The sequence below is a fragment of the Epinephelus fuscoguttatus genome, linkage group LG4, assembly GCF_011397635.1.
Source record: "Epinephelus fuscoguttatus linkage group LG4, E.fuscoguttatus.final_Chr_v1".
Classification (NCBI taxonomy): Eukaryota; Metazoa; Chordata; class Actinopteri; order Perciformes; family Serranidae; genus Epinephelus; species Epinephelus fuscoguttatus.
This window is the reverse complement of record NC_064755.1, coordinates 26,742,787-26,765,808: the sequence shown is the minus strand read 5'-3', so window position 1 is coordinate 26,765,808 and position 23,022 is coordinate 26,742,787. Positions and strand designations below refer to the sequence as shown.

Here is a 23,022-nt window from a genome sequence, read left to right as displayed (position 1 = left end):
CATCAGTATGAAAAAATAGCTTCAATGAAATTCCTTTCCTGAGGGCAGTGTGACTGTACCTATTGTTAAATCCAATTCATCCGCATATCATGTCCTCATATGACATTGAAAACATAGATTCTCTCATTGTATGTGTATGATCTTTATCAGTTGTTTACAGGATGAGTTTTGTCATTGGGAAATCACCTGTTGTCACGTTTACGATAAATCATGTTAAATAACATATTAAAAGAATTTGATACCAGTGTGGCAAATGCAGGTATCTGGTTTAGAAAGCTGTTTCCACATGGATATACCCTTGGACGTCTTTATCTTAATTTATCTGCTGAAGACAAAGTACTGGGTTGAATGACCTCTTCCTTGATCCTTATCACACTGAAGGTGCAGAGTTATGTAGCGAGGTGAGGTTTAGTCTGACAGCATGCAGTTTCTTTCATCCTGCTTTATTTGGTTCCATTTGGTAACCTTTCACAAATGAAACCAATCCATGACTGAGGGGAACAACGTGAGAATTTCCCTGTTATCATCATGGCTATCTGCTCCAATAGGAAAGGCTCGTCGTCACTCACCGCTACCCACTCGGTCTCAGCTGGAGTTTTATAACTCTGCACATCTGACCTCTTCAACCACCGGCCGCACGCCCAATAACACAACCCAAAAAGTAGATGTAATCCCGGTAAGCTGCAGGTGGCCTTCCAGATTGGCTGCCCAGATCTTAACGTTTTCCCTCCTTTCACACACTGCCCCCCTCTCTTTCTCTCACCAGGATCCCAGTGTGGTGGTTACCCTCAGCTGAAACAGGGCCTTTGCAGGGTGGAGGCAGCAAACAGCAGCCAGGACCTGTCACATTACTCTCAGCTCCACAGTGGGACGAGGGCACCTGAATACAGCCTGTGAGGGAGAGTAACACAGTGTGAGACTTCACCAAACACACAGGAAGGCAGCGACGCCTCTGCAGCAGCAACAGAGACCGACTCGGGACTTGGGAGAAACTTTTATCTCTTGAGTCGAGGGGATCGCAGCTGTGTGTTGCCAGAGATTGTGCTTAAAAGTCCTCTAACCTGCTTTGTGAGACTTTGGACTTGTTTAAAAAAGAGACAGCACAATGGATAAGGATGCTCTACTGGACTATGAGTACCCTGACCTGGATCCTTTGCCATCCAAAATTGAAGCAGAGTAAGTGCATTCTTACCATCTCTCTGAGTACTTAACATAGTTGGTTTAGGCTTAAATGTCATCTACTTAGTTAAGTTTGTATCCCTTTAATGTTTGTCTAAAAATCACTCATTTAACATGTATTAGTGTTTCGTCAAACTTTTTTCAGTGGGATACAGCTCTCTTTGAGATATTAGGTGACACTTGGCAAACTTCTACAGTGCTGGTGTCAGTGTGTGGTCTTGTTTCTGCTCAGTTCACTTGTCAGATTACAGCAGAGGCCGTCTTATTTTCATGCCTTGAAAACGCAGGTTGTGTAGCTTTTGCCAGTATTAGAAAAAGTTATAAAAGTGCATTCAGCCTAAAATCACTCACTGTTTAAAATGTTTTTACTGTACTTTTTTTTCAGCCTTGAAAAGTGAAGATGTAGTACATGGTCCCGTACAAAGCTGGATGCAAAGCTGATAGTAAAACATCATTCTTTGCTCCTGTCCCATCCCACAATGCAACAGGACACACACAGTATTCCCAGTTAGTTCTTTTTGGGATGCTCTCTTGCATCTAAATTGCATTTTCATGTAAACATTCGCAGAGAGTGATTACTAGGACAAATATTATATTTAATAATGGCCTCAGACGAGCAGTATGACAGAAATACGATGGAGTAAATGTAATTTATCAGCAGCCACTACGTTAAGCTAATAACCCGTCTGGCTGTCATGTAAACGTATAAGTTGTGCTGAGATGAAAAGCTTTCATGTAGCTCACTATATTTCACCCAGCTGATTTGTAAACACTAAAATGTCCTGCTGCACCTCCTTCTCAGCCAGCTCTGACTCTGAAATGTGAATTTTGACATCACCTTAAATTTACAAACCGTCTGCTCTCTGAGTGCCAAGTCACAAATTCACACATTGTTTGGACAGGTGAGAGACTGTTGTGAAAAATGTCACAACATCCATTCTGGTAGCTGCCATCTCTACGCTCACAGATCATACCCAATGTGTAGTATTTTTCTAAATAAGTCTCCCAACCTAGAATAGCCTTCTCTGGATATAATTACAACCCCATGACCAGGCATTCCTGCTCTTCCAGTGTACGGAAACGTGAACAGAGGGCATTAGTTGTTTTCCTGTGTCACGCTGATACCAATCCGTTTAAATGCAAATCTCTGCTGCGGGATTTTCAGCTGCAAAGTTTCCAGCCACAAATGGTCCTGACGGTGACGTGTGAAAGGTTTAGTGAGGTGTGGGTGTGCCCGGTGACTCAAATCCTTGACTCTTAAGTTTGATTGTTTTGCTCATGTGAATGCGTTGTTCCTTTTTTTAGAATAATCCCTCCATGTGACCCCACTGCTGATGACAGGCTCTACCACATATGCATCACTGCGATATCTGTAAGTATGCTTAATGTGACGCATTACGCTGCCCTGTCTATCACTGTCATTCATTCACTGGGTGTATGATATCACACCTGGCTGTTGTTTATAATGTGTTCTTGTGATAAAGTTATGCAAGGTTTGACTGTTAAAATCAACCTTGTTAATGTTTCAGTCATTGCTGTTTGTTTGGCCATTAGCAGAACATCTCAAAAAACTGTGAACAGGTAGTGATGAAGTTTGGTGAAATCAAAGGGCCCTTGTTCAACAAAGAAATGATGGTTTTGATCTCGATCCAGATCCGGGCATGGATCCATGGCACACAGGATGATTCACATCACCAAATATGTCTGTATGTCTACTGTTGTGTCTTTTTGATGGAGATCCTGGCCCCAAAATGTTGACTTAATGTATCTGATTTATAATATATTTGGTGTCCAATTGATTTCCAGTTGCATAATACAAATGAAATCATACAAATGAAAAACTGATGTATAATAATAAGTGAGTGCAGAGGACTTACCAGCTTAATCTTAAGGGCATATTGGTAAATCTTGCCACTCAACCCATACGCATAGACTGTATAAAAAAATGGATGTAGCTACCACGATGTCACCCACTGGTTTGTGGACTCCCATTTTGAAGCCTTGATTTTGGCATTTTTGCCATTGCCAACTTGGAGCTAGATGTGACCATATTTGGACGAGAGGGTTAAGCTGTTGATGAACGAGGAGTGAATCTGACTCATAGAGTGTGGTGACGCCTAACAGACAGCCTTTAATAGGCAGAACTTTAAGACTTAATAAAATTTAAATGGATGAGTACTATGAAAATTTACCACCTTACAGTTGTCACGAATGAGAACTTGTTTATTTCTGCTGTGAAGTTGGGCATTTTAACATAAGGGTCAATAGGGACTGACTTGCTTCTGGAGCCAGCCTCAAGTGGTCATTCAAGGCAATGCAATTTTTGGCACTTCATGTTGGCTTCATTTTTCAGCCCCAGATGTTGCTGCTTGCCATTATGAGATCCAGTAATGTTCACCACCATTACAGTTTGTGCTAATTATCACTCATAATATTTCTGTTTTCCTAACAATGTTTGTTGTTGTGCACTGTCTCTTCACTGATTTCTGCTTCAAAGATCATCTAGGTAGTTGGCCCAGGCCGACCCAATTCCTCCCATCCTTGTGTTTCCTAAATGTGTCGCAGGTCACAACAGGTCATTGAACTCTCACTGGTCAGTGATCCTGACTGATGACAGTTCATCCATGGGGAGCACTAATGAGACACCGTGGTTTGGCCTTTTGTGGCATCAACTCATTTTTAGTCTGAGCCAGACTGTGGTCTGGTCTCTGGGGGGTCCACAGCTGCACGCTGCTCTGCAGATAAGGCTAACTGATGTTTCCTCTCCTCCTAGCTTGTCGTCATGCTGATCCTAGCAATCTTAGCCAGACGAACAAAGGTGGGCGACAGACAGAAAGGACTCCCAGGTTTACTCAGGTAAGACTGTATTTTTATCTTTTGTCTCTTTTTTTTTGAACGACATTGTCAGCCCCTTTGAATTGCATATAGTTCACATCACTGTTACCATTTTCCAAAGTATACATCAGATTTACAGATTGATTTCCTGTCTGCAGTTTTTGACTTCCGTTCATTTCCGGAGAAATTGCATTTACGTTTGGCTGTCAGAATGTACACAACATAAACACATAGATGCTGAGATAAGAACTGTGTCACTGGGGTAGTCATTTTATGAGGGTAACTTTTAGCCGATTCTTAAAGGTCTTGTGTGTAGGATTTAGTGGCATCTAGCTGTGAGGTTGCAGATTTCAACCAGCTGAAACTTTGCCTGAGTGCCAAGCATGTAGGAGAACTTCTGTGGCCAGTACAACAATGCAAATGGCTTTATCTAGAGTCAGTTTGGGCCATTGTAAAACAACATGGAGAACTCTGAAAAGAGGACCTGCTCCGTTTGTAGATATAAATGGCTCATTCTGACATAGCGAAAACACAGCAATATTTATTTTGAGGTGATTATACACTAAAGAAAACATAGTTATTAATGTTATTAATTTCTGCCAATATATCCCCCTAAATCCTACAGACTGGACCTTTAAATTATGGATAACTGATGTTTCTCAAAAGCAATGGAACACACAGACAAGAAAAAGCTTTCGAAGTAGTACCCATTTGCAACTTAATTTTAATAGCACAAATGTTGTCGGCACTAATTTTAGTCTTATGACTGGCTGCTGTACCCTCGAGCAATTAACCCCCAAATCTGCTCTGGTGCAGCTGCTCAGTGGCCAGCAGATAAAACTGTGGCCATTCAGAGTAACTTCTAGGTGTGACTGTGTGTAATTGTGGGTTTTTGGAGGTGGGCGCTGATGAGAGCTTTCATGCTCAGTGAACCTTCCCTGGATTAATTGAGGTGGAAAACTGTGATGGATTTTTCTATCTCAAGCACGTTTCAAGCCTCGTTGATTTTAGTATACTGACATGAATGGAAGCCAAGGGTGGCCCGGAAGGTAGAACATCACACCCAAAATATCTGATGAACTTGAAGTGAGCTAGTTTGTTGAAACTTTTTTTTAAAAGTGTGTCATTTCTGCTCAATAACTGTTTCATCCAAACGTGAGGCTGGTAACATGTGGGCTCTAAATACCTGCTGCTTGATTTCACAGTCCGGTCAACTTCCTGGATCATACGCAGCACAAGGGCCTTGCAGTGGCTGTGTTTGGAGTGCTCTTGTGCAAACTGTGGGGCCTGATCATATCGCCAAACCCGCTCCCCTTCACGACAGACACAGAGAATAAACGTGAGGATGTCATCTTGGTTCCTCCTGCTCTAGCTTTCATTTTCTTTACATGACTGTGAATCTTCTAGAGCCATGTTTTAATCTTATCCTGGTAGTTTAGGATAGACATAAACATTATTTTTGTTAAATATCCGTTATGTAATTGGATTATTATGTTTCCATGTGTCTGTTATTTTTCGACTAAGCTTTACAAGAAGCCTTTTTTTCTGTGATGAAATTACATAAGAACTGACTGTAAGGATAAGGACAATCCCCAAACAGTACAAGGTTCAGCAAAGTAGGGAGCAGAGTTAGATCTTAAACCACTTGTAATTTCTAGGGAAAGTTGTGTTAAGTGTAGGAATGAAGCAGAATTAGCTGTTAAAGTTTCAGTCTTGTGTCACATGTTTAATTAAATGCCGGCCTTCACACATTTATTTTGTATTTGCAGAGAACTGGGTGATTCTGGGAGTCTTCTACTACCCCGCACTATACTACCCTCTCCTGGCATGTGGCACTTTACATAACAAAGTGGGCTATGTACTTGGTAGCCTCTTGTCATGGACGCACTTTGGTGTTCTGGTCTGGCAGAAAATCGACTGTCCCAAAACACCTCTGGTGAGCAAAGACAACATCTATAACTGCTTTTATGCAACAACGATAGATTTAGATGGTCTAGATTGCCTCTGGATTAATCGTCACTTTCTTTGTAATGTGTCATCTGTCTGAGTTTTAAGGATTATTTCAAAGACAAAGCTGATTTGTTCTGGTCTGGAAACCCATTAATTACCAAACAAAGCTGGTCTGTAGCAAAGGTGGGAGATGTGATTTGAAAAGATGAATATCAAGCCCTTTCAAATGGATTCACGGACACATGGTCGGAGCTTTCAACCATACTTGATCCCTGATTTTGTGCCACATCCACAGTGTTTGGGGTTTCTTAGCAATGAATGTCTATGACTCAAAAAAATTAGTTCCACTGTCTGTTGGTCTTAATCAAGAGGCTTTGTCACAGTTAATCAGTTTATAGTGTGTCAGTAAAAAAGAGACATCCAGGCTTCGGATGGGTTTTTTCCAATAGTGGCGATAACTGTCTTTTTATTCCACCATGAGCTGGCACACACCAAACGCTTCAGGGAGCATTTGAGCTGATCTGCATGACTAAGCCTCATCACATAAAGACAAAGAGTACATTTTACTAAATATTATATTGAGTCTATTTATTTCTAAACATGGGAAAAAAATCATAAAATTAAATCCCAGTATTTAGGTGTATAAGTTAAGCTGAAAGATTTTAAATACATGAACAATTTCTCTGTCACTAAATGGTAACTATTTGGTCAGCGATGGTCTCAGATGTTTGTGTTGTGTTCAGGATCCCATTTGGCCAATATGACTCTCACCACAACACACAAAACCATTTGTGTCCTCTTTTTGTGTCAGTTTTAACATGTATGTGTCACTCCAGAAGTCCCAAAACAAGTTGTTAGGTGATTAAAAGTCTTCTTCTATTCCTTTGCAGATACACAAACACTACTCCCTTTTCTCCAGCCTGCCCCAGATAGCTTGCTTGGCATTCCTTAGTTTCCAGTATCCCCTGCTTCTATTCAAGGGCTTAAAGGGCACTGAAAAGAACAATGCCACAGAGGTAAGTTTTGACCCTTTGCCATGTCTGCTTCAGTTTGGTTGTACAGCCGTTATAGTATTAATTGTTTGGCCTGCTTACGTAACAAATGACAAGTGTCCATGTTGATTCATAGTCTGCGTTCATGTAAACCTGAGCTATTAAAAAAAAATCTCTCTAAGACGCACATTTCTTCTGAATCTGTGCACGTGAGGAACATTTATAAGCTGCCTTCTAATCAAGGGGCTTATCGTGCTCATACAGTCTAGGCTGAGGGAAAATGTGAAGTCCAACGCAGCATGCTGGTCTAATCATTTTAAGTAGATTTGACGTAATTGGTTTATGTTATGTTCTTGATCAGATTATGAAAAGGTTGCCTTGTTTTTTCACCGAGGACGCACAATGCTGTGTTTATTTGATGCTAATCTCAGTGTGGGTGTGACAAAGCTTGGGTGAGGCGATTGCCTGGAGTTTACACCGCCCCCCTCCCATTTCCTCCACACTCCCCTACACCCCACAGCAACGTACCTGACACCATAAATCTGCACAGATACAGATACTTATTTTAAAGGGACAATTTGCCAGTTTATCTGTTGTGCTGCTTATCAGTCTAGATTGTTCTGGTGTGAGTTTTCAGGTGTTGGAGATATCGGAGATGAGAGATGTCTGCCTTCTCTATGATATAACAAAACCAGATGACACTGGTGCTCAAAGCACCAAATATGTATTTGAAAAACTCAAAAGCAATGTCTCTACCCAGAAATTATGACCCAGTTTATCAAGATAATCCACAGACCTTGTTGTGAGGTGACCTCGCAGAAGCACGCTTCCTTCTGTGCGGCGTTACGGTTGGTTTAGTTTGGTAGAAAGAGAAATAGTTTCTACATGAAACTGCTCACAACAAGGTCTGTGGATTATCTTGAGTGGGACTATCCAAACTTGAACAGGGGCCCGATAACATAATGTGGTGATACCTAGGGACCAGCTGTTTCTCAGATTGTATGAGTTATAAAACACGCACACACACACACACAAACACACACACACATACAAATACATACAAATGACACAAACACAACTGTTTCATTCTTTCCACTGCTCCTGAAAGTGGCGGCCCTTGCTGTCGACTTTAGGCTCCTTTTCTGTGGCCATGTCTGCAACTTAGCAGGAAATGTCTACTTTTAGGTAATCATTTGTTAGTTTGTTTACCGTCTGTTCATGAAAAACATTAGCTTGCTCAGCGTAGTTCCTGCTTGATGCATGTCTACAAACTGTATGATAGTCCTGCCATTGTGAGGTGAATGGAAAAAAGGCAAACTGAACTTGCTTGATTAACCAATATTGTGTAGCAGGCCACATGTAGTATATTTTGGATGACAAACCGGGGTCAAGCCGATCTTACTGTGTCACTGCTGTTCAGTTTTTCAAATGTATCTTTTTGGCGCTTTGACCTCCATAAGCAAAAAGTCATCTGGTTCTATTTTATTTGAGAGAAAGCAGACATTTCTATGGCTGATATCTCTAACACTCAGCAACTCAAAGCAAAACAATCTGGACTGATAAATAGCACTACAGGTAAGAGGGAAAATATGTACTTTTTATTTGGTGGTGACCTCTCCTCTTAAAAAGGCTTAGTTTGTGGTCAATGCTTTTTCACATGTTAATAATTACAAAATAAAGCTCCAATTCCAACAATACCTAATGCCTCATACTTCCAAAGGATGTTATGAATATGGAGGCCCAACTGAAGCATTTGTGGCCCTAGTTAATTCCACTATTAACATTTGGTTTCTTGTATGGTTGCTGTCCACTTTTTAAGGATCTCAGCAGCAGCTACTACAAAGACTACGTGAAGAAAATGCTCAAGGAGAAGAAGCCCACCAAAATCAGGTGAGAATTACAGCCTGTTATCAGGAACACAACTCATTTGCAGCATTACTACATGTCATGTTGTCTCCTCAGCTAAAAGGCAATGCACAGTTTTGCAAATTACAATGAACTTAAGCCTCGTTTCATTTTGTGTGTAATTATGAGCTCTTGTCTCAGAATAAGAGACTTGGATTGATCTAACTACGGTCGATGCAAATGACCAGCGTGTCATGCAGTGGTGGTCGGTGGATGAGCACCAAGAATGAATACATCTTCTCTTCCAGTTGGAGAGAATGTTTGACTCTGCCTACATAGATACACATATTTTTTTTTATTTGATTTATTTAAGGATGATGGCAACTATGGCTCATTCATTCAGAAATGTTTCCTCTGTTTACCTTTCACCTCAGCACATCGAGCACAGAGACCCCAAAGCTCCCTCAGAGGATAATGGATGCTGTAAAGTCATACATTTATACACCAGAGGAAGGTACACATGTTGTCTCGATCTTGTGTTATGTCTGTTCATGCCTTCCTGTGTGTTGTTAAATTTGTGTAACTCTTCTTTTTTTCTTCTGTCTCAAACAGCTTTCCGTTTTCCACTGAAGTTGGCTATATCTGGTGTGGTGTCATTTATTACCCTTTATCAGGTACTTGTCATATCTATTAGACTGTATAATGCAAACAGAAATCACAGCATAATACAAACAAAGTGATAAAACCTTAAAACCTTACATGCATATAGTCCACTTTTGATACTTCTAAAACCACCAGGCGATAAAAAAGTAGATATGCAAGTTTTACCTGAATCTTTATTGACTAATCCAAATCCTTAATTTGTCCTAATATCTTTAGTCCAGACTCTGAATATCAACTTTGACACTTTCTCAAAGTTTTGATGACTGAGTGCCAATTTGAGGAGCCAGTACATGAGTGGGCTGTACAGGAACATGCACTTGTGAGCTGTCCACTGAAATTGCTAACTTAAGCTAACAGCTCTGGCATTGATGGTGCAATTCCTGTGACACTCACATGGAGCCACTAGTTGCCATGTGACCAATAGCTTTATACAAGTTGCCATTTCCGACCTGACAGATGCCTGTTAGGGGGGTGCAGCTTGATGCAGTAGCCAAGCAGTGTATTAAATGTAAGAGAGTGAAAGTATTGAAATTGAGCGCAGATCATTCAAATGTAATGAATGCACTTCATGTCATGGTGGGGGGCCACAACATGTTTCTGTGGGCCTCACTTTCAGAAACTATGTTTTACACTATTATATCAGCTGGAAGTCAGTTGACCAGTGCTATACCTTGTATTCACCTGCTGGTGGGCTAGTAATCAGTAGGGGTGAGAATCACCAGAAGATCCACGATACAATATTATCACGATACAATATTATTGCGATATATTCTGATTTAATTTCTTTTTTCAACGGTAAATTTTGTCCCCAAAGGAAAACTTTGTCAACATCTGTTTTATCTAATGAGATCAAATTCTGTCTGTTCATCTCACTTCAGCCATTTTTGCAGCAGTAAAATGTGTCCTGTGGACTGGAAAATCAATTTATTATATTATTCTAGTAGGCTCCCTAAAGTTGACTTTGTATTTGTCATATTAATCATTTATATAATAAAAAAAATCTATACTTGGCACTGTGTCGCAATACGATATTGCCACAAAAAAATATTGCGATACTATGCTGTATGGATGTTCTCCCCCACCCCTGTTAATCAGTAGTGGACCTGTAAAAGCTGTTACATCACCATGCTAGAGTAAGAGTTTTTCCAGTAATGAATAAATGTCCTGGTTTGTTTTTTGTTTGTTTTTAGGTGGGTCTTCTACTGATCTCAGCCGTGGTACCAACTCTCCAGACTGCTCGCTCTGGAGTCGATGAAGACGTCGCCAACCTTTTAGCTGGCTTCAAGATCATGCTGTCTCCAGACAAACATGAAGTGGTCAGAATAGTGATTTACTACATGTGGTGTGTAGAAGGTGAGTGAAACCAGGAGTTAGATGCAGAATATGCATGTATTTATATAGTTAGATCACATTAGAGTCTGAGAACTTTAACATGTACCTCCTCTTATGCTTGTTTCACATTTGCCATGCTAATTGTTTATGAATGACATCCTCCCACCCGCAGTGCACAACCTGAATGTCTTGTTCTCTTGTCCCCTGCAGTGTGCTATATCTCAGCGATGACACTGTCCGGCTTGGTCAACCTGGCCATGCTCATGCGGTCCATGGTTCTGCATCGGTAGGTGTAACAAAAAAAACAGCTGTCTTTTTCTTATTTTTTCTATTCTCTTCCTAAACTGTCCAAAGTATCACGAGCGTGCTTCTCATTCTGGTGCCTTCATTATAATGTAATGGTTCACAGAGGAGTTATTATAACATAATAGAGTACTAATCATCCAGACAGACAGAACAGCATTCACTCTGTGTTAACTGCTGCTAAAATTGAAAATGGCTATCAAGATAAGAAATGAAATACTATGCCATTACCATAAATTACGTCGTATTAAAAGAAATGGGCTTCTGTGTCGAGTATTGAATTGCATTTCGGTCGTATCCAGAGCTAAATTACCTCTTCAATTAACTATGTAATTTGTGCACTTATTGATGGATTTGTTTGCGTTTCGCACAGTGCTGCCATTGTCTTGATTGTGTCTTTGCATCCGTAGGTCAAACCTGAAGGGGCTGTATAGAGGAGATATCTATAATGTTTATAACTGCCAGAGAAGCATCAGGGCGTCGCGGCCGGCGCTGGTCTGCTGGATGGGATACACCAGCTTCACTGCAGCTCACATGTGCATCGGTACAGTTACATATTGAATGCTAAAGGAAACGAATATAGATTATTCAGATTTTTTTCCAACTGTATTTCCAGTATGTTTACATTTTTTGGCTCTCCTTTGTTTTTCTTTTTGTTTTATCACTTCAGAAGCCTCGGCTAAACCTTAGATTTTGTGTTTCATATGGCTACTGTACCTCTAAATAGAGTACAGATAAAATGATAGGCCAAATAGCCTCATGCCGTATTAATAGCACTGTCTGTTCTCCTCCTGTTTGTATTTGTAATAGCAACATTAACTCAGCTAGAATAAAGATTTGTCAGTGTTTTATATGTGAGGATATCCTAAGGTTTCCAAGAGAAAGTCATAGCTCACCCCTCCCTCTGCTGTGTTATGAGAGCAGAGTGGGTGTGCAGGGTGTAAAGCGTTGAGGCCCTGAAGCTCTGATCTCTCCCCTGCAGGCATGATCATCCAGACCATGGTGTTCTTCCTGTGCCTTCTGATCGCCGTCTTCCTCATTATCATGCCCGTGCTGCACGGACAGAATCTGATCCTCTTCCAGATCCTGTGGAGCATGTGGTGAGCGTCGTCACATCTCTGAATCATCAAACTTCTCTGTTTTGAGTAAACTCAAAAAATGCGTGTCAGCTCTTTAAAACTTGACGCCTGGAACGGTTTTCAAATCAACAGCAACAACGTGCTCCATGCGCTTTATGTTGCACAGTAATGGCTTTAGATCATTTATATTGCTCTGTCACTTACAAAACAGTCTTTGTTGTATCGCTGCAGGAGATGTATGATTGTCGACTTTGTCCCTTCAGGCCTTTCTGGCTAATGATTCTCTTGGCCGTGTTGATTCAACATATCACCGGCAGGTTTTGCTTCATCAAAAAAACAGCAGGCACACGAGACCTAGACAACAGGTGAGCCACTGTATTTGCTGATTGGTATCATATCCTCATGTTTATGGTTTTGCTGTCGGATTATTGCAGCATCTTCCTGTTTGTTTGATGCTTTGTATTCTATCTTACAGGGGTAATCTGTTCCTGCTGACGTACCTGCTGTTCCCAGTCAACGTTCTGATCGGTGTGCTACTGGCAGTGTGGCGCATGCTCATCACAGCCCTGTTCAACATTGTCCACATGGGACGCATGGACATTAGTCTGCTTAACCGCAACGTGGAGGCATTTGACCCAGGTGAGATTGATATTTTGGACTCTATAGATGGAGCCATAATGTCACTGATGGTTAAGCCGGTGAGGCCAAAGCATCAGGTCAAATTCAATGTCATGGAAATTAAAGGCATTTCTTAATATAAAGGATAGTTTGTACCTTGGCACCTCTGTGTTCAAATAAAACACAACAATACATTTTAGGTAATTCAGTGCCTTAGACCTCATGCTCAATTATATTTTACATTTTTTTCCTTTTGGTCTCAGACACATGATGTTAACATATTTATTGGTATTAACATCATGCTTTTACCTTTCAAACGCCACTGTGTTTTTTTCCCACTCTCACTGTGAATGCTTAAAGAGAAGCAATTTCCTATGAGCAAATGCACTTTTACTGATCCCACTTAGAGGCCAGAAATGCGTATCCTCTCCACTTTACCCTGCCAGCAGCTCACTGCGGCTTGTATGATATCTGTATTCTGTGCAGTGCAAGGGACTGTAATTGCGCACCGATCTCTGAAATGGCTGCAGATTTAAGACATCTGTTGTCAGGAAAAGCAGGTGGCTAAAAAAAAAAAAGAAAAATTGTGATTGTATAGCCTATTATGTGTGATTGCCTCAAAGCCAACATGGGGTGCAGTCCTATGTGTTTATTGCTTTTGCCCAGTCAGAGTGACACCCCCCCCCCACCTCCCTCCTCCCTGTGTCTGTCTGCAGCCTACCGCTGCTATGCTCATTATCTGAAGATTGAGGTGAGCCAGTCGCACCCTGTGATGAAGGCCTTCTGTGGGATGCTGCTGCAGTCCGTGGGTCAGGAGAGCAATGCTGCACAGAGGTCACGGGATGCGGAGGAAGGTCTGTAGCACAAAACTTGCATCATACTCTGCAAAAACACGACTCATTTCCTAAGTACTGATGATTCAGCTCACACTGTGGGTTCAGTGTTTTCATACATGAATAAGACCGGTGTTTTTCTGTTGTTCTTATTGTTAACAAATCACAGGAAAAGACCAAAAGCGGATACATAAGTCCATTCCTAATAGTTTCTGACTTCTGTTCATTCCTACTGAAAACAGGTGACAAATATACAGTTAATTTTGTGTAAATAGTAATAAATAATGCATTTGTCAGGAACTATTTTCAGTCATAAAAATAATACACATTTTGTGCTCTACTGAATATTTACAGCAGCAGGATGGTGTATGTCAAATGTTTTCAAAATAAGCTACAGTGTCCATGTTTATCATAATAAAAACATGTCACCCAATGCTCTTGATACTATACTCGTTAGAGAGGCTGACTCACTGACTACGTTTACATGCACAAGATATTCCAGTTTTTGCCCTTATTCCAAAAAAGACAGTATTCCCACTAACCTGTTTACATGGCCGACGAAAATGAATATTCCACTAATGTTCTTGTTAAAATGCAGCCGGGCATACTACAACTGATTTGCCCTTGCATGTCGTTTATCACATCGAAATTTTGAAAGTGGAACAGCTGGAGCTGGGTGTGCGATTTGGCTTCTTTGCATCATAATTAGAGTCTTGCTAAGTTTACCACTGTTGGCAGACTTGTTCAAATGTGCAAACACGGCCTCCCTATTTCATTCCATCAACCACTTCCTTGACAAGGTCGGCGTTGTGATATTTGTTGCATAATCAAAAACCTGTCAATGTTGTTAATGTTTAGAAGTAGGTGTGTTTCTTCTTCCAACCGGAAATGTGGGCTTTTCTTCTGGACATGCATCCTTACCCTAGTCTTACATGCTGTTGGTTAGCTGGTTTGTGTGCAATATATCCATGACAACGTAGTGAGCTGACCGTAAAATGTCAAAAGGCAGTGTGTCACAAACTGTGGCAAAAACTCTGAGCCAAGAAACATATTCCAAATGCGCTGTATACATGTCCAGATAATTCTATTAAAATCCAAACAATACCAGCATATCCCACATGTCTAATTGGAAAATGTTTCATTACAAAATAGGCCTAATTCGGAATATCCAAACAGAATATGCTTTTTACATGACATGCATCAAATTCAGAATAATAAGGGGATATTAGAGTGCATGTAAACATAGTCAGTTTGGTCATTAATGTTGTTTCTAAGAGTTTTTGGACAACAATGGAGGTCGATGTCACAGATGAAGAAGCTAGTCAGGCTTTGGCATCACCGGTACTGCATGTTAGATGAACTGACCTATTGTTTGTTTTGGTCTTCTCATGACAGTAATATAGGATGTGGCCAGCCTCATCCTTTAAAGATAAACGGCAAATTAAAGTCAGTGTTGCGTCTTCAGTTTCTCCAGAGAGGTTTAGAATTCAGGGGCAGGTCACTGTGACACATAATCAGATCATAACACCGTCTTGCACGCGCGGCAGAAATGAAAGCTTAGCCATTCAGATTTAATATGTCAGGAGCAAATTGAGTCTCGCTGCGGAATAATTTACAGTCCTGCTGCTGGTCTCAATCAAATCTGTCATAAACTAATCAGCTGTTCTTTATGGCGTGCCCACACTCGCCTCAGCCTTCAGCCTCTGTCACCAGGAGACAGCGTTTTCCTTTAGGTTGCCATTATACACATTATACAACCAGTGTGTCATTTATGTTATTCACACAAAACATGGACAGCTACTTTAAGGCTGGTTGCTTTTCTGCGGTGATGGTATTGACTCAAACAGCGAGTGAGTGATAGTCGCCTACACATGTGGTGACAAGAGGACGTAGTGAGGAATTAGCAGGGAAATTCATCAGGCTTCATCAGTTGTGGTGGAATTCAACTCTGCCTGGTGTAGCCACAGTTTAGTCTAATTATAAATGTGTTGTGGAGATGTTGCTTGTTTACATCTATGGAACAATGCATTATCAGAAGTAATCTATTGTATTGCAAAGATTAGTGCTGGAGTAGCTGATTACACAGATGAGCTACGCTAATTGCCTGTTTCATATTCATGCAGCCCAGGGGGCTTAAGCTTTCAGTGTGTTAATGGCATGCCCAATATGCTCCCACCATGCTTAGAGGATTAGAATATGATTGCTTTCTATTATTATTCTTTCTGTAGCTGGTCCTGGGTGGCCTTCACGTCTTTTACCATCCCAATGATGATAAAAAAAAAAACAGTTATGTATTTGTGTGGTGATAGGAGTTATACATGACATACCGTTGGTGCTATCATGATGTCTGAATGTCCTCAGGGATCCAGCTGGTCCATCAGGAGAAGAAACAGCACAAAGTGTCCAGTGCAAAGAGAGCCCGCAGGCACTGGCAGCTCCTCTACACCCTGGTCAACAACCCCTCCCTGGTGGGCACCAGGAAGCACTTCCAGCATCAGACTGCAGAGAGCTTTCTGAATGGAAGCCTCAACCGCAGTGCCAAGGAGGGGAGCAAAAAGGAGGCAGCAACCAAGGAGGCAGAGGCTGCTGCCAGCAACTGAGCATGAACGTGACCCTGATTAAGGATTGGCTGCAAAGTCTCTTTTGGTTTTGGGCAAATTCTATATCATTTGTCCCCATCTACTGAAATAAGTGCACTTATAGATCAGCGCCACATGTAGAGATATTCACCAAGCCTCTCCTGTCTGGAGACTGTGTGTCCACTTTATGCTCTTTGTGTCACCCTGGTTGTTTATACATGAGGGCCACAGTCTCCAGTCTGAGGGGAGAGTTTGTTTGGCACTGATCTCCCATCTGAACACACCCATTATGTCTCATTTTCAGCACCTTAATGTGCTTATTTTGGGATAGCACTGGTTTGCTCTACGTTTCAGCCTGCATACGTTAATCACATTTGTTCTCCAATATTTTGTTATTATCACATTGTGCAGATAATGATGCAAATTTGTTGTTGCCCAAACAAAACACATGGACGTGCATCCCCATGAAGCATCCTTTTAAAGAGGGTTTCACTATTTATGAATTTTCATAGCCAGTGTGATACATTTCTTTTTTTTTTTTCAACTGTACACATTTTATGTAATTAACAATAACCTGTGGAATAGGAACAACCAGGAAAATTGAACTGTTTGTAATTTCTGTTTTATTTGTTGATCTATACGTCCAAAACCACTTGCTGCTACCAGCGTTTTCTTATTGTTGTCTTTTCTGGCATTTCAAAGGCCGACGTTTAAGTGAAAATATGAACACCCGAATTTTCCTTCTGATTATTACTGTGAAAATAAAACGGAAACAAATGTTTTTCTCTATTTTAATTATTTGTATGATTGGAATATTTCATTCTAGAGGAGGTTCATTTAAATGCACGGTGAGCTGTGCGGGGCCAAAATGAAGAAGTGAAGACAAAGGGAGGCTTTGTGTTCGTCATCGCTGTTTTTTTTTTTCTTTGCCTTCTGCATAAACACCTTATCCAAAATGCCAGAGCTTGTATATTTATTTTCGTATTTTGTAACAAAATATGATAAGACACACTCCTATAATAAAAAGGCATCAAAAGAAGAAGAAAAAACGCATAAAAATTAATTAACCAGGCTGAAATTTGAAACGTAATCTGGTGGCAACAAATTATTATTTTAATTCTTTCAGATAAATTTAGAAAATCATATTTATTTTTTCCGTAAACATCTCAATCTGCAAAGTCAAAGACAAATCCAGAAAGAAGTCTGCATATATGTTTCATGTTTTATTAATTCCACTTACATAAAATGATATCAAAAAATCTGGAAAGGTCACGGCTTTTGTTTTTCGTTTCGTTTTACAACAGTTCACAAAAACTCACTATATGCATCCAATTACAAGACAGTCAGTGCGCCCTTTTTGTCGAGGCTTCATAGAAACTTACCGTCGTTAAAAAAAGAATAATTTTAAATTCACGTGGCTTTACATCACAGGTTGACAGTAACATCTAAAGTCCTCTAGACTACACTAAGAAAAACCACACAAGGAAATACGTGTGACATGCCATGGACACGTTCATTGTAAAAAGCGAAGAGTATAGCAAGCACCCGTTGATTAAGAGGTTAAAGTCGCACATTTTTTTTAAAGCCTTACATTACGTTAAACAACATTTTGTTGGTAAATAACCTGGGTTTTCCCGTTTAGCACAACACAGCTGAAGGTGAAATGTCCCTTTCGGATTCACAGGACAGCGGGCAGGTCAGCAGCGGAACCAAAATCAGCATCATGAATTAAATATCCAAATCTGCGACACCTGAGGAGATGGACGCATCCTCATCCTGACGCAGACGCACACTGATAAGAAGTGCAATTGGTCCCTGATGTAGGTTTATTTTAAATGGCTTTAAAACATATGGCACTTTTTTTTGCTTGTGTTTTGTGATCTCTTACATTTTTAATATCGTTTTCAGTTGCGCGGCGAGCTCCGTTTGCGCAATTTACGCCGCGTGCCCATCTGTGTCTGTCCTGCAGAAAGGGAACATTTTGCTGCTTCCTTGTCAGTTTTATGGTCTTATAAAACTGTAGAAACCTGTGCTTGCATTGTAAACTCATGTTGCTTATTTTAACCTTACAGTAGACAACAAATGTCACATGAATCAATTCACAATCTCGAGTGACTGACGGAGTACTTTCTGAGGTAAAAAATAAATTGAAGATCCACCTTTTTTTGTATGAGAGGCCATCGTTGTTCACGTGAAGTAATAGTGGGTGAGTTACCTGCTTGAATGTAGGCTACTTTAAAGTAAAATATTTTACAGTGTGCTCGCAGACATCCGCGGAGCTCAGCGGCTTGGCTGCTTGTAGTTGCCGTTGATCTCCTCCGAGATGTTGACTGCCTCTGCACCCAGCGGTAATCTGTCACTGTACTCCGAGCCCACTTCAAACTCCTCCTGGTTGGTTTTGGATGAGGATCCCGGGATGGACTCTGTCACCACGCTCCCATCAGCCTCCCCTTCTCCGTCTCCATCCTCTCCCTCGGCCTCTCCCTCCCCCTCGCCCAACTCGCTGGGGTTAAAGGTTTTCTCTGACTCCACAAAAGACGCCCTGGGATCAAAATCTCCAGTCATTTGTTTCTCCATCTGATCCGGATTCTGAGCCTTCATGATCAGCTTGTAGGTCTTGCCTTGGTATTTGTATAACAAGTGGCAGCAGGTGGCCCCCAGCAAGGGCACAGTGGCCAGGCCCAGGAGGAAGATACTGACAACCACGATGATAAGCAGGGAGGGGATCTTCTTCCTAGTTGTGAAGACGACTTGGACTTGGCAGTCCTGCCCCCCATAGGTGAGACAAAGTGTGTAATTGGTGCCGGGCTGTAAACCATGGAAGCGGTATGCATTAACCCCCTCCTCTATATTGGACCACTGAACCATTGAGTGTCCGTTACCTGTATTTATACAGAGGTAGAGCATGTCCAGGGTGGCTTTACTGGATGAGGACTGGTACAGACCAAAGGCGTCTTTGTTCACTGTCTCCTGGTTTTCAGTGTGACTCAGGTGAAGGTTAGATTTGGTGCTGTGAAGCTGCAGTGGATTCAGCTGCACTTTGGCCTCCGTCTCGGACACTTCTAACGCAATAACACCAAAATCAAAAGTGTACTGCTTCAGGTCATCCAAGCTCAGGTTGAAGGCATGGTTGGAGATGTACTCACTGCTGTCCCTCACGCCACACTTGCTCGCAAAGGTGGGGTCCTTTGAAGCACCACCGACCTGCTCTGTATTAAAACCTTTGCCTGATGGACCCCCAGGACCGCCCTTTATCTTTTCATCAGGCTTGGTCAAGTCGTTGAGACTGGTTTTGGAGATCTTGGGGTCCGCAGGCTTTTTAACAGACGGACGGATCCTGTCCACTGTAGAATCGGGCTTTGACTCGCTGCCATGTTTTTGGGTGGCTGCCATAGCCAGTTTAACACTGCTCTCCTGCTTACCTAAATCATTCACCGCAGAGCAGCTGTAATTTCCATCTTCCTTTTTACTCATCCGAGGGATGATGAGAGAGCCGTTTCTAAAGATGAGGAATCGATTGTTGGTTGTTTTATCATTAATTGGCACATCATTTATCTCTCCTGTAAAGGGCAAGGGGAACAGGTAATTCTGATTTCCTACAGTCACCTCCCAGCTGACCTGTGGTGTTGGGTCCCCTTTTGTCTCACAATTCAAGATGACCATGGAGCCCTCATACAGCTCTGTGCTCTCAATGTCCGGCTGGTAGGTTATTGTGACAGTAGGGGCGTTACAGTCCAGTTTGGGGATCGCTGTAACCATTGTGCCCTTCAGGTGCTCAGGGGTCTCACATGAAATTAACTTTGGCTCAGGGACAGAAATCTTAGTTGTCGTGATCCAATCCCTGAGCCACTCCAGGCTGCAGGAACATGAGAAGGGGTTGCTAAAAATCTGAAGGTGGGACATGGAGGAGAGAGCGCTGAAGGTACCCTGCACAATGGTGGTGAACTTGTTGTTGTTGATGCGCAGCGACCTCAGGTCTTTGAGCGTGGAGAAGGCATCCTTTGGAAGATTCACCATCTCATTGTTGTTCATTTTCAGAAGCTGCAGAGCTGTGAGGTTGTGCAGGTCCTCCCATGGAAAGTTCACAATTTTGTTGTAGCTGATGTCCAGGTTGCGGAGCTGGATCAGGGGGGCCAAGGTGTCCGTCTCTATGGTGACTATCTCATTGTGGGCCAGCCAGAGAGAGGTGACCTGGGTGATATTGACGAAGCTTTTACTCTTCAGTAATTTGATCTTATTGGCAGAAAGGCTCACGGTGGTAACATTGGAGGGGAGACCCATGGGTACAACCAGCAGGTCTTTGTAAGCACAGTCGGCAAACTTTTGGGCAAATTTGTCCTGGCAGCTGCAGAGCTCTGGACAACACTGCACAATGCCAACCACAGTAGTCCACAAGGCAAGGAGCTGCAGGAGCCGTCTCGCCATTTTCTGCACCTGCAAGCATCAATTACCAGACATTAGCCGAAGGTCAGATCTTTATAAGACATCCACACAGCATCCATTATGTCCATTACACTAGCGGAAATTCACAGTAAAAGCTTTTGCATCTCACATCTACTCAGATATACTGAGTTGGTTATGCTTTTTAAAGGGACATCTGCTGTTTGATGCAGCTCAAAATTGCATTACAAATTGGAAGTGATAACAACAACAACCTCAGATGAATACTGCTGCAGTCAGGCAATCTGATTTAAAGCATCCCATGCAAAGTTTTCTTTTTGTCTCAGTTTAACCAATGCACAAAAACAACATAGATTTGTTGAAAGTTTTGGACATCAGTGCACGTTATAAAAGCATATATGCACATATACAGTGTGTCAGATTGTGCAGCAGGGTCAGACGGTCTCCTGCTCTGAGCGCGTTTCTACAATCCAGTGCGGACAAACAGGCGCTGTTTAGGATAATGAAACCTTTTATTTTTGTACTTGATTACAAATACTTTACTTCCAGCAAGTGTTAAATTGCAATATTCCCATTATCAGTTTACATAGAGGTATTGCTTTTGCACTCATGAGCAGATGCCCTTGTGATTCATCAGAGTTGCGATTGACCCACAGGGTGATGTTTTACACCTTAGCTCAGATCTGGATGCTTCTTATATAATCTTTTACCTGCATTTACAGCAGCATTAACTACTGAATCGTCTTACCTGTCCAATGTTAACTTCAATTCCCGTGCGTTATTAATCACTTCCCGGAGTTTACAATCCTCTGAAACAAGTTTAATGGTCGAAAAAACTCGAGTCCTCATATATCGCGGATCCTTTCACATGACTTTCGCAGACAGCGTTGATGAAGGGCGGTGGAGGGATCATTTTTCCCGGTGAGTCGCAGTTGCGGTCCGACGGCGCTTTTTTCCTCTCCGGCGAGTGTGGGATCCACTGCGCGTCCCCGACGCCGCGGAGCGAGAAAAGGAGCCGTGAGCGCGCAGCCTCTCCCATCTCTCTCCTCACTATTAAAGATACAGAAGCTCCGGGTCCTCCACCCTCAAAGAAAATTCATAATTTAGGATGCGATGTTTAATTTATTACCCCGACCCGAGACTAATCTTTGACCTCATTCGCTTTGACTGCAGCCTATTGTCTTTAATTATAGGACTCAGACTGGAGTTTCCAAACGCACTGACAGGTTTTAAGTTTAGATGTGCTGCGTGTAGCAGACTACAAATAGAAATCCCAGCAGTGCTGCACTGTAAGAATGTATCTTTAATATAATGAAGACACAAAACAAACAATGAGACTGGCAAGAAGCTGAATTCAGAGAAGAAAATCATCACATCATTTGATGGCATTTCATCCTCAAAGCATTGAAAATGATTTAAAAACTTTATTGTGTTGCAGCCGGAAGTGGCATATAAAGCTAATCAAAACAGCTTTAAGGTAAATCACAAATTAGTTAATTTTATTAACCGGAAATATTTTGAATTGCAAACATTGTCTGTATTTTTTGTGACTAACCCGCTGTTTTGTTTTATTTGTGACTTTAAGCCAACTATTCTCAAATGATGATTATTTTACATAATTGTTCATTAAATGTTTGAGTCATATGGATTAGGGTTAGTAGCTGAGGAGACTTGTTTCCTGCTCAAACACTGCCATCGTGTGGTGTGTTGCAGTATGAACGCTGTGTCACTTCAACACACCAATTGGCCATAACAGAGCTAAATGTACAATATTCACCATGAAAACAGTATACGACATGGTTCCTTTTGACATGGTTTTGGTGCTTAATTTTCATATAGTTCATATTTTTGACTCACTACAAGCAAAAGAGGTTCTTAAAGGGGAACACCACCTACATTAAGAATTCCAATATGTTATTTACAGGATTAGGAAAGTTCACTTAACACATGTGAACATGAGCTACTATCTCTCAAAGCCAGTAACCAGAGAAGTGAGTCTCAAACTTGTGATGTCCTAGGGCAGGGCTGCCTTGGGGCCACAACCGGCAGGCCAAAGGGTCCAATCCAACCCATGAGATGATTTAGCACATCTAATGTTGATGCACATATGGAAGCTGAGAGGTTTCAGGAGTAATTCAAACAGTGAGCAGATACTTCACGTGAAATGCTGCCTCAGAGGCTTTTCTGCACTGACCAGAATACAGCTCTCTGAAATAAGAATAAATACTTTCTGTAGTCATGTTTAAAGATATTGAACATTGTGCAAAATATTGTCAACCAGTGGATTCAGAACAAAAGAATCTGTATCACACTTCTGCCTTAAAACAGTATTAGTGGAACCCTGCTGCTGCGGCACTGACAAAACCTCAGACTGTAGGGCAAGGGACAACTCAACCTGCTTCTTCAACAGCCT

General features: G+C 41.6%; 2 protein-coding genes across 2 annotated transcripts; one reads left to right on the top strand and one right to left on the bottom strand.

Annotated features, from left to right (window-relative positions):
• Positions 1–548: 548 nt before the first annotated feature.
• On the top strand, positions 549–17,285 carry stra6 (signaling receptor and transporter of retinol STRA6). The gene is made up of 18 exons (XM_049573620.1): positions 549–676; positions 767–1,176; positions 2,485–2,551; positions 3,953–4,035; positions 5,220–5,353; positions 5,784–5,950; positions 6,855–6,980; positions 8,776–8,846; positions 9,236–9,315; positions 9,414–9,475; positions 10,655–10,817; positions 11,007–11,082; positions 11,510–11,643; positions 12,082–12,199; positions 12,442–12,543; positions 12,654–12,817; positions 13,513–13,650; positions 15,991–17,285. Exons 2-18 carry the CDS (start codon positions 1,106–1,108, stop codon positions 16,227–16,229), a joined length of 1,995 nt encoding a protein of 664 aa, XP_049429577.1. The 5' UTR covers positions 549–676; positions 767–1,105; the 3' UTR covers positions 16,230–17,285.
• A 125-nt stretch (positions 17,286–17,410) lies between these two features.
• islr2 (immunoglobulin superfamily containing leucine-rich repeat 2) lies at positions 17,411–21,626 on the bottom strand. The gene is made up of 2 exons (XM_049573619.1): positions 21,358–21,626; positions 17,411–20,642 (listed from the first exon to the last, which is right to left on the bottom strand). Exon 2 carries the CDS (start codon positions 20,631–20,633, stop codon positions 18,489–18,491), a length of 2,145 nt encoding a protein of 714 aa, XP_049429576.1. The 5' UTR covers positions 20,634–20,642; positions 21,358–21,626; the 3' UTR covers positions 17,411–18,488.
• Positions 21,627–23,022: the final 1,396 nt, after the last annotated feature.

Bases quoted from the DNA above. Each gene is read 5' to 3' on its own strand.
- islr2 (XM_049573619.1), bottom strand. From the start codon at position 20,633: ATGGCGAGACGGCTCCTGCAGCTCCTTGCCTTGTGGACTACTGTGGTT.
- stra6 (XM_049573620.1), top strand. From the start codon at position 1,106: ATGGATAAGGATGCTCTACTGGACTATGAGTACCCTGACCTGGATCCT. The intron at 5,354-5,783 runs GTGAGGATGTCA...TTGTATTTGCAG, and splicing joins GACAGACACAGAGAATAAAC to AGAACTGGGTGATTCTGGGA. The intron at 11,083-11,509 runs GTAGGTGTAACA...TTGCATCCGTAG, and splicing joins CGGTCCATGGTTCTGCATCG to GTCAAACCTGAAGGGGCTGT.